The 11,999-nt window shown below is 40.5% G+C and overlaps 1 protein-coding gene across 1 annotated transcript in view; it reads left to right on the plus strand.

Annotated features, from left to right (window-relative positions):
* CPB2 (carboxypeptidase B2 (plasma)) overlaps positions 1 to 11,213 on the plus strand; it is an 18,500-nt gene extending 7,287 nt beyond the window's left edge. The window contains exons 5-11 of the mRNA XM_009322849.1: positions 452 to 553; positions 1,368 to 1,472; positions 4,047 to 4,163; positions 5,157 to 5,247; positions 8,771 to 8,973; positions 10,817 to 10,901; positions 11,029 to 11,213. Coding sequence (XP_009321124.1) covers positions 452 to 553; positions 1,368 to 1,472; positions 4,047 to 4,163; positions 5,157 to 5,247; positions 8,771 to 8,973; positions 10,817 to 10,901; positions 11,029 to 11,213 — 888 coding nt within the window. The remainder of the gene's footprint in view (positions 1 to 451; positions 554 to 1,367; positions 1,473 to 4,046; positions 4,164 to 5,156; positions 5,248 to 8,770; positions 8,974 to 10,816; positions 10,902 to 11,028) is intronic.
* Positions 11,214 to 11,999: the final 786 nt, after the last annotated feature.

An 11,999-nucleotide genomic window follows, 5' to 3' on the forward strand; every position in this document is an offset into this window, starting at 1 on the left:
AAATCATCAACAGGTAAATAATTACCATTGCATTGCTCAACCACTGAGAGTTGTATTTACTATAATGCCTTCATAGAGAAAGAAAGAAGCACCAGACAAAATCTCATACATGTATCGCCTCAAACTGCCATTCAAATGCAGTCAATACAGAAGAAAAATGAAGTCACAAAACAACATACAAATATTTAAAACATGAAATGAATAATAATTTAACCAAATAGAACTAAAGAGGAATTTCAGGGCTATACTTGGACTGTGTTGTGACTGTACCTTACTATTTAAGAGAAATTAGAGTCAGGCAAGTGGTAAGTGGGCTGAATTGCTAGTTTTTCTTTCCCATCAGCTAAAGAGGCAGGATTTGGGGGGGAAGAATGAATTTAAGTCTAGACTACTTTCAGGGATGAAGGAAAACAATAGGGAGAAGACCTATTTACTAACTTGATCCTTGCAGATATACCATTGGATGGAAGAAGTAGTGAAAGTCCATTCTGACCTCCTCCAGAAAATTTATATTGGATCATCATATGAAAAACGACCACTTTATGTTCTGAAGGTACAGCTGTGACTTATTGCAAAAACTTTCCAAGTACTAATGTAAGCAAGTGATGGGGTTTGGCCAGAACACTTTCTTAAATCTATACTTATATGCATATTTTTGTGGGTTTTAGAAGTTTCCTAACTTCTTCTAGTAAGGTGCATTACCTTTGCAAAGTCATTTGACCACATTAGGTTCCTTGTTGGATTTCAAAGAAATTATCACATCTAGGTCATCATCCAAAGGCATGAAATACTGGCATGGTGGATACCGTCCTCTGTTGACTCTGAAGCCAATTTAGTGTGTTGCCCTGCATAGCTGGTGATCTACTCACTTGACCTCAGGTCTTGCTGTAGTCTTGCTGTCTATGTTTGGAGCTTGCTGCAAGCAGTCTGTATATGGCTCTCTGACTGTATGCAAATATAACTCTCCGTGCCCTGGAGAGGGCATGCCAGGAAAAGCAAGTATTTGGTAATCTACTAGGGCTATGTCTATGCTGCCACATGGATTCAAGGAATGATCTTGGCTCTGGATCATGCAGCACATGGTGGCTCATGCCCATATTACTGCAGCTGGCACTGCCTGGAGCAGATCAGAGGACACCCAGAGTGAGCTCAAGCTGTCCTACAACCCTTGGCTCTTCCCTGTGTGCCTTCCTAGAGCAATAGGAAGGCACACAGGGAATATAACTGACAGCAGTATCCTGGCCCAGGATCAGTCTAAGCTCTCCCTACAGTTGCGTCTTCTTCCATCTTGGTTACCCTTTTCACTTCCACTTTTATGTGGTACACTTTACAATGGTGACATTTTAATACAATTTCTCTTTTGTCAGCTTTCTAAAAGCCAGGGAAAATCTAAAAGTGCCATATGGATTGACTGTGGTATCCACGCTAGAGAATGGATTTCTCCTGCTTTTTGCCTGTGGTTCATAGGCCATGTGAGTAGATAATCACATCTGATCACTGTTTTCAAAGCAAAGCAAAAAATCTTGATGCCATTTACCTTCTCTGTCCAATTGCGCTCTAAGCTCCATACAGTCTTAATCTATTTACTTCCACAACACCAACACACGAGATTCGTGCCTAAGCTGCATACGTAGCAGTGAGTGTGTGTGCATGTATGTGTGTGTCGGTAGATGGAGGTGTACGTGTGTGAGAGAGAGAAAGTCATACGGATTGAATGCAAAAGAGCTCAGATGTATTCTCGTGTATGAAAGAAACTTCAAAGTACGTGTGGCAAATTCAACAGAGATGTTTACAGTTATGAACAGTCAGGGATGGAGAGGGCATGCCAGGAAAAGCAAGTATTTGGTAATCTACTAGGGCTATGTCTATGCTGCCACATGGATTCAAGGAATGATCTTGGCTCTGGGTCATGCAGCACATGGTGGCTCATGCCCATATTACTGCAGCTGGCACTGCCTGGAGCAGATCAGAGGACACCCAGAGTGAGCTCAAGCTGTCCTACAACCCTTGGCTCTTCCCTGTGTGCCTTCCTAGAGCAATAGGTAGCCCACACTCGTCTGCTCCCGGCATGGCATAGCTCCACACCAGCACGCACACCAGCAATCTCTACTTAGCACTTGCTGGGATGTGTCACCTGCTGCTGTGTCTGCTGCTACCGCTACTCTGCCTCCTGCCTCTGCATTTTCTATTTGTGCTCCTGCTTTTTTCTGGATCTGCCTCATTCAGAGAATGAGGCCACACAAACCACCTTCTTCTGAAGGTACCATCCCTGCTAGAGACACCCTCATTTCAGACCTCCAAAACATGACCAACAACTGCCAGCCACACGCATAGTACCAGTTCATGGAATCTAGTAAATGACTGATGGGATGAGACTGTAGTATGGGCTTAGCCCGACCAGCCTTGATGTGCAGCCGCAGACCAATGGTCACATCTGATCGTTAATATCTTTAATATCTACACTGAACAAAGGTACACCAAAAGATACAACATCCATGGTTTGCACTTGGATCTTAACATATGTTGCCTTGGTCTTTTTGAATTTAAGGCATTTCTGCTCAACTCATTATGCTGAGCTGCTGGCCCAATTCCTAGTATGGACCAGGAAAAGGCTCCTAAGGCCTTTCTGGCCCAGACGAGGTTGCCCAGCTTGCTCAGTTAATGGCCTGAGATATTATTTACTGTTACTTTTTCACAAAAGGAAAGTTGACAGTAAAAATAAGCTAGACGAGATTGAGACTTCACAATCACCAGTACTGTAGCCAGAGAAACAACATAGATGAGTCCTGGAAACATGAATTATGGTTTGGATGGGATGGAACTAAATAATGATGATGAAGATAATAATAATAATAAATGTGTTTATTTCTGTCCTCAGTCACAACTATAAAACCTCAATGACTATAACATTTGAAAGGAGATTGCAGGAGTTAGGGACAGATAGAGCTGAATGTACCTTGTGACCCACTGATAATCCCAGTCTTCAAGGTTCCCTCGGAGAGAAATGCATTTGCCCTTTTCATGCTGCTCCAAATAATTACCAGCTGTGCTGTCACTTTGCCAGTGACATGTCCCTGCAGCATTTTTCAGAAGTAACAAGCTGAACATTTAGGTTCTCCATTCCCTTGATCTAATTTACGTGTTTTAAATTCAAATTTTATTTCTGTATCACTTCATGAAGTAACATTTTAAAATCTGACATTAATTCACATCTGCACACACACACTAAAATCACTAGCTCTCTCTAGCAAATCCTAGGCATTCTTTATAATGGGTCCACTCCTTATCATTTAATTTTGTCGTTAAGATTGTAGAAAGATTGACATTTCTCATTTAGTCACAGAAAGTCCATTGCCTGAGGAAAACTAGGAAGGATTTAAAATGAAAGAAGGTGGTTTAAGTAAGGCATAAAGAAAAAAAAAAAAAGATATGATTAAGGACTTAGTCTATTCTAATAGTAACAAAACCACTTATCTAGGTTAAAATTTATCCCTGTGTCGTGGACCTAACAACCAGGTTAGGTATCACTAAAGCCTTCACAATAGGCTGTGAGGCAAAATTAGCAATGCAGATCTTACTGACTCTTGGCATACAAGTGCCTTGAACTCACAATGCAACCAGAAGAAATAATGTTATGTACAGGAGCCATTTGAAATGTTACTTGTTATTTTTGGGCTTGCTTTATTTTATGCTACTTTTGTGGTATTTGGGTGGGAGGGAGTGTTTCTATCATTTATACAAGCAGCAAAAGCTCAACCCTTCCTATTAATAGGCTTCAACTCTCTCTCTCATGACCACCCATTAACAGTAAAGGACTGCAGTGTGTCTGATTGACTCTATCAGTTCAATTCCTACACTCTCCCTGGCACTTCCAATCGAAGAGCTACTTTGCTATTCAGCAACTTCTGTAATGCGATGTGCCTCTATCAGGAGGTAGACTGGTCTGATAATTGCACAGTTATTTTACATAAGCCATCAGGTGCCTTTCTAGGAAGGTAAGAAAACCATTACGAATGTTTTTAATAAGTTTCCCCTGTGCTTTATAGGCAATCCATGTGCGTGAGAGAGATCAGACCATGACAACACTTCTGGAGCACTTTGATTTCTACGTCATGCCTGTGATGAATGTGGACGGCTATGAGTACACGTGGAGCCATCCCTCTGTATGCAGAGCTTTTTTGACAGGCTGTGCAACGTACTGATGTGCTATTTATGGGAACTATCAGCATGCATGCTTAGGGCATCATTTCCATCCTGGAACTGCATGCCTCAAACTCTTAATCTGTGCTTGGAATTTCTGCATCTCTGCCCTATTTAAACCACAACAAACACTGCAACTAATTGGCATTTGACCCACAGTACCTTTGTGTCTTCCAAGCTGCTGGAAATGCAGTTGGAAATGACTGAATCTCATCCTGGGATTTTAATACTTCCAGATGCCGGGGAATGCCTGTGTCAGCCTTCAGCAGCAAGGTTACAAATACTGGCACGAACCAGCACAGCTGAATAGCTGAATAGCTCTATGTGCATCACATAGAGCACAGCCATTAACTCACTCCTTCCTCCTGCAAGGTAGCCTCATTTTCCGAGTACTTTTTGTTTCAGACAAGTGAAGGTACAACAGGTATCTTTTGTCCAGGATTTTATTTATTGGTTGGAAATTCCCAGCCGTTGAGATGGTTCTTTGATCTTTAGATCCTTCACTCAAGTTAAAAAAAAATAATCTCCTCCATTCTTTTACTCATTCTATCTTCAACCCAGCTTGGCTCACATTTGGGTAACTACACATATACACTTCAACAGCTGCACACCAAATTTCCAACTTCCCACATGCTGTCAGCAATGCCTACAGAAAGGTTGGACTTGGACTCCTAAGCTCACATACCTAGCCAAACTGTATGTCTTCTCCCCTCCTTTCACATTCCAAATCCATTGAAATCAGACCAGATGTGACCACTTCCTATCCTACCCAATGCTATCATCCAGCCTCACTGGCAATCAGGTTGTGGTTTTATAATCTTCCTTGGTCTTTTGCCCCTTCATTGGCACATGACCTGTAGAGGCACAAGTGGGAAGTCACATTTAACTAACCAGTGAGATGGTGCATCACTTTTCTCAGCTTTTTCCCTGAACATGGCTTATGTGTCTCTTCATAGAATCGGCTGTGGAGAAAGAGCCGCTCATCGCATGGTAACAGCAAATGCATCGGTACCGACATGAACAGGAATTTTGATGCGCACTGGTGTGGTATGACATAATTTCCTTCCTATTGCACCCCTGCCTCACTTTCAGCCTTTAAAATTATGTATTTGGAAAACATTTTCATTCACCATTTCACAAAGTTGATATAAAGACAAATGCAGCTGAATATCTGTTATGAACTGGTGAACACTTCCCCAGCTTGAGAAACTTTTTGTTGGGACTCAGGATTTTTCCTCCCCAGATGCCACATGGGGGACTAACCTCTTCCCAGCACAATGACAGGAGAGAGGGGGACCAGGACCCTGGATCCTGCCCCTTGCATCACACCACGACACACCTGGTACAGGCTATTGGTGGGAAGGAGGAAAGAGGGAAGAGGTGGCCCTTGCCATGTCACCCAAGGCCTGTTGCACCATCCAGTTGAGTAGATGATCCACCATGTCCTATGAACTGATCACCTCAGCCATCCTTCAGTAATGCCTAGCTGACCAAAATTTTTTGGCTCTCAGTGTTTGTTGTAAAGGCTGTATCACGTTTACTTATCCGCAGGCACTTGACAGGTTTTTAATAGTCTGCAAAATAGCTACCTTAAAATGTTACCCTATAGATCTGATCTGGCTTCACTCAGTACTGACACTAATGTCCTGTACGACTTTCAGTCATTTTAGTCCATCGCTAAACTGGGAATAAAGATGTTTATTTACCATCCATGACTATTATATGGAGAGAAACACACATTTTTTCAGGCACAAAATTATGAGGATGGGGACCAAATACATAGATTTAAAAGCGACATAGATATGCATAGATATGCCATAAAAACAGAACTTGGAGAAGCCTGAAGGAATAACAGCAAAAAACTATGTGATACAGATACTAGTTTCAGGGAAAGGTTATGTAATGCAGTGCATTCAACTTGCCAAGCACTTTTGGTGGTGAACAACTTTTGAAGCAGAGAAATGATTCTACTTTACAAAAAGCAGAATAATACAGGTAGATTAGAAAGTGCTTCCTCTCTAAGTAAGTCTTTGGACAAAATGTACGCTTTCTTACAGGGCAAAACCAAAACCTCTTACGTGAGTAACTAGGGAAGTATTCATACTGTTTTCAGCCATGCTACACTCCTCTCTTACCCATGGCTGAAAACACAGAAGAGAGAAGCCTCAGCATCTTCCAGGGTCATTGGAGAGAAAAAACTGTACAGATGAATCTAAGCAGCAAAATCAGGTGCTTACAATAACTTAAAGAGATGATTGTAAGCATCTCCCTAGGTTTCTACTTCTTTTAGTTACACAGTCAGTAAAATGCTGAAAAACAAAATCTTATTTTTCTTAGTTAGCATAAAAATATTGTTTATACTGATTCAGATACATTAGCAACTGACAGCAATGGTTGAACAGATTTGATCCAGAACATAATAACTATAGAACCTCCATTATTGCTGTAGCTGTGTGAAACACCAGGAGTTCAACAGCATCCTCAAAAGAACCAAGCTGCAGTTTTATCACTTTATAACACTTTTGTAATTATTATTAACTGTGTCAATTGAATAAAATAACACGATTGTGTTCATGGGAAATGACCACAGATTCATGGGAACCTGCAATTTAATCTTTACTCACATACTTTTAAACAGAGAAGAGTTCTTGTCGAGGGTGCCAAATGTTCAGACTTCCACTGGCTTCAGATTTGCTTGTGAATATACTTTGTGCCACCGCAAAATTCCAGGTTTTAGATCTATGCATTTAATTAGAAATGTACCACCATGTTTATATCTGTTCTTCCTCTTCAGCTGCTCAGATAACAACTTTATGGACTTTATGAACAAAGCCCTCATGGATTTTATGAAGAGCAAAATACACTAAATGCACTGATACCTTACGCTTTTCTTTTATATCAATAAAAAGCAAAATTACTCCACTAAAAGCAATGCACTAACTTGGAATTTGCTCTGCAGAACTAAATTTGACTGGAACACAGACTTAAGTTTTTCTCCACATTTTCTGTATCGTTTCCCTAGCTGGCTGTTCTCAGTATGACCCAGAATTTAGGAAAGCAGACAGAACATTCATCCAAGATTGCCAGCCAACAGATTCTTCATTGCCTTTTTCCTTGGACAGTACTCACTTCTGTGTAAAACAGAACAGTGTAAAATTTAACATCCTCATTTTGCCACTTTTGCATTATTTTGCATAGATGCCAGGAATTGTTTGCATTTTCACGTGCATGAATTTTCATGGACTGTCTGTGAATCAGAAACATTAAGGCTTATACATATATCCCAGAACATAAACATACCACAGCCTTCTCTGCCCCAGTACCCTTGTTTCTGGCCTCCCAGCCTGCATCTCGCAGACTCAGTGCCTCTGTGGCCACTTCTCCCCCACAGCCTGCTCTCTTCACTATATTATTTCTGCTTCTTCTGCTGTGTCATACAAGGGTGTAGGTCATCTGAGGATTTATTTTCAGCCACTGATATTATAAAGGGGCTTGCAGTATCTGTGGAACAGTTGAATGCATGAAAATACAGGTTTATTCTTAACATTGACAGCCAGGTACCACCACATCACCTAGTCTTTCTGTCTATCACACCTACATTTCACCCAAATACACCTGTATGGAGCCTTGCAAATTTTAATTAACTAAAACATATACATATATCTCAAAATTTTTAAGTGTTTTTGGGGTCCAGATATGCTCCCCACTACTTTGTGGCATGCTATAGATCTTCCATAGATATCATTGGCACCAGAAGATGCTTCCTCCTCTCCTCTATCATATGATAATAGCTTGTGTTGCTTCTACAGGGCTGCTACTCTGCAGATGTAACTGGCATTATTGATTTCTGGAAGATGGACATCTGTTAAAGTGTCCCAATGCCCAGGGATGAAGAAAGTTTTGTGGGTGTTAAAGTACTCAGTGAGCTTTATTCTTGCATAAGATTTAAGGATAAAATGTCCATTTAAATTACAGATAGTAGCAAAGGGGAAAATTTAGAAAATTTATTAAAACGTGAAAAGCTGACATTTAACACTAAAGATCCTGGCTGCTTCCAGAAAGTTATTTGGTCTTATTCTGAAGATAGCAAAAATGGTGAATCCTAGTTGTCTTCTTGGTAACTTGTTCCAGTGCCTAGTTTTCCTCATTCTTAAAAACCTTCATTCTGATTTGTGTTTCTTCAACTTCCAACTGGCAGTTTGCTTTCCCCGAGATTACTCACTTAGAACTCCCTTCTTCCTGTAGTACTTCTAGATTTTAAGAAGGGATCTCACAATCTTGTTCTTGATGAATTTAAATGGAGCATATTCATCCTCTCCTCTAAGACTTTTTATTCAGCCTTTCAATCATTTTCTTTTCTTCACCTTCTCCATTTTTTTTCAAGAGTACAGTAGGTGAGAAAACCAAGTAGGCTCGCACTGCTTTCTACAAGCATGAGAGTTCTTTCCATAGCATGGCGGAGCCCACGATTTCTTGTGTATTAGCATCATGCTCTACTCTTTCATTAGACGAACAGGAAATGCAGAAGGGAAGAAGATAAGGAGTAACACTGTGCACTTTTTTGTTACAGAGAAAGGAGCATCTCCCTATGAATGTCAGGAGATATACTGTGGACCCTACCCAGAGTCTGAGCCTGAAGTGAAAGCAGTGGCTCGCTTTGTCAGAGATCACAAAGACATCATTAAAGCCTACATAACCATGCACTCTTACTCCCAGTTGGTATTGTTTCCATATTCTTACACTATGGACAAAAGCAAAGACCATGATGAGCTGGTAAGTCTTCCCATCTCCTGAAGTTGTTTCAGAACTTGTACCCTGCTTGGTTAGGCTTGTAATGAGGGAGTCCCAAGTGCTCTGAGGATCAAGAATTAGGAAATAAGATTTCTCTTGATGTTCTTAAGAACTCAAAGAAGTCTGGGCTGGTGTAGCAGTGTGTAAGTCTGCAAGCTTCTTCTGAAGACTATGGAAAAACAAACATTCCAGATTGATAACACATCAACAACCCCCAATATGTTGAAGCTGCTGCTAAAAGAGCACAGTCTTGGTTTTTTGGACACCTTGAAAAGATACTTGTGCAAATTCCTGATTATGTTGTATGGTTTACACAAACTCTGAAATTAGTTGGGTGTGTAACTCTGAAAAACACCCTCCACATAACTAAGCAATGAGGTATTCTAGTGGGCACTTGCTACTTTTATTAAGGTTTTTGCTAGGGATACTTAAAATGGTCCTAATGGTAGGACGGAAAACATATCCTGCTTATGTAGAATTTTACATTCTTGAGCCACCAAATCACACAGTAAAAACTCTCCTAGAAGACAGAGTTCAAAACAGAAAAAGTAGCCGCTGCTTTTTCCCACTGACCATAAAACTCTGGCTTTGTCTGGATCTGGAAAGGATATCCAGGCTAAAATGGGATTTGCTAACAGAGAGTAATCAAGCCACAAGAGTAGGTGGACAGCTTAGTCATATTCTTCTTATTTCAAGACATCAAATTCCCTAGGGCAAGGAATTCCCTTTCCTGCACTTCCTAGCCCACTTTTTGGTGTTTCCTAAGGTCCAAGTGCTGAGGCAACAAATTCTTTTATTTGCAGCAAGGGCTCCCGCCTAGCAGTAAGAAAGGAGAAGAAATCATGTAAAGGCAACCAGAAAGCAGGTTTGCAGGCTTTGGGATTTGCCATACGAGAAGACAGTGCATGTCTGAGGTGGACAGGTCATTTCATATGCTATATGACATAAGGACAGGCAGTAAGAGAGTTTATAAAGATACACAACTGACATTTGCACACACTGCTGTCATTTTTACTGCTTTCCAACCTCATGCATCTCCCATGTCACTTCACATATTTTATTTTTAAAAACACTTTATTTTAAAAAATAAATGTTGTATAGATAAGAGGACTGTAAAAAGTACACAATTAATGCATTGGAAGCATCCTACTTCATTAGACAAAACCCCAGACAGTCCAATATACCATTTCCATTGGTAACTAGTGCCAGTGTGTTCAGAAGAAGAAATTTAAAAAATCCAGTACTGTAAATACGGAGCAAGCTAACTCCAAACAACATATATAGTTATGCTGTCTTGGTTACTGTTTAATTTCCTGAAACAAACTGTTTTATATACTGCAATAAAAAAAATGCAATTGTGTGTGAACAGTAATAATGCATTTGTGACTCCTTCCCTGTAAAGCAGAAAGAGATGCACTAATTCTGGGCAGGTAAGTCTTCTTCGTGGCTTAAGAGTAGAATCCCCTCAATGAAAATCTTTTTCTGCTGTTTGTGTCAATACTGCATAAATCAACAGTGACTTAAATACTGTGGCGGAAAAGGAAAAATATGAGACAAGTGGGAACAAATGGTTTGACAACAGTTTGCTGCCTGAAGTGGTGGTAAGGTCCCATCTGTATTTTTTATCTAGCTACAGCAGAAATGCGATCTGTAGCATGGGCATATGCTGAAATTTTTAACCACATTCTCTGGGTTTTCTAGAACCTTTTATAAGAGTAGTTAACCAATGTGAGATCCAGAGCACAGTGTTAAGTAAATCCTAACTGCATACATATTAACTATTATCACAAGGCTATAAAGCTAATAATGTTTTGTTTAATTTCAGGAAAGTCTGGCAAAGAAAGCAGCTAAAGCTATAAGGAGGACAACAAAGAAAACTTATAAACTTGGTCCTGGTGCACAAACAATTTGTAAGTATGACTTTACTACAACAACAGGCATGACAGCATATCCTTGCTAGCATCAGAAGACAGCTTTTGAACAGAAAACTGAAGTTCTGGTTTCAGGTAACTTACCTGTTTTCCCTTCCTCCCATAGATTTAGCTCCTGGAGGTTCAGACGACTGGGCTTACGATCTTGGCATTAAATATTCTTTTACCATTGAGCTTCGGGACACAGGAACTTACGGATTTTTGCTTCCTCCTCAGGAAATTAAACCAACTTGCTTAGAAGCACTTTCTGCTGTCAAAGAGATAGCTCAACACATTCTTCAAAATTTGTGATGTTGAATATAATTTATTCCAGCATGACTGTACTTAGTTAGCTCAAATAATAATAAAAAAGCTTGCTGCTTTATTAAAATTATTTTTGTATAGGCAAAAAAAAAAGAATGACTGCACCCCCTGTACTTCATTTTAGAATACATCAGTTTTTCAACCATACTTATATACCTATACCTACAATGGTAGTTCAGTGCACTACATATATATCTATACATAGTGCACACTATAAGGGGAAAATAGCATAGATAATCTTATGTCCCTCTAGGTGGTGGGAACTCCAGGTGATGTAGCATCGAACGTGCCTCTGATTGACATGCGGCATGCTGGGCAGACCCCATCCATAGAAGAGATTCCCCCATTTTGGTCATTCAAGCTATTATAGGATTTCCTTACAAGAAAACAACCCTATTCATCACTTCCACTGTCAAACAGAAAGGATGTTCACAAGAGAACTTCTCGCTGCACGCTTAGATAAAGGCAAGGACACACAGGTGGCCAAATCACTGATACAAAGTGGGAGCTGCCCACAGGCGCCTCCGCTACAATTAGCTGGCCAAGTTTATTTGTCCTGCGGCCGAAGGTTTGTGCAGCACAACACAGGCCTGAAGGCTTTTTCCCAGGGCCTGTAGTGACAGGACAAGGGGCAACGGTTTTAATCCGAACGAGGGCAGGTTTAGATTGGATGTAAGGAAATTTTTTACGCTGAGGGTGGTGAAACACTGGCACAGGTTGTCCGGGGAGGTGGTGGATGCCCCATCCCTGGAAACCTTCAAGGTCAGGTTGGAC

Source organism: Pygoscelis adeliae, unplaced genomic scaffold (genome assembly GCF_000699105.1).
Source record: "Pygoscelis adeliae isolate BGI_AS28 unplaced genomic scaffold, ASM69910v1 Scaffold74, whole genome shotgun sequence".
Taxonomy (NCBI): Eukaryota; Metazoa; Chordata; class Aves; order Sphenisciformes; family Spheniscidae; genus Pygoscelis; species Pygoscelis adeliae.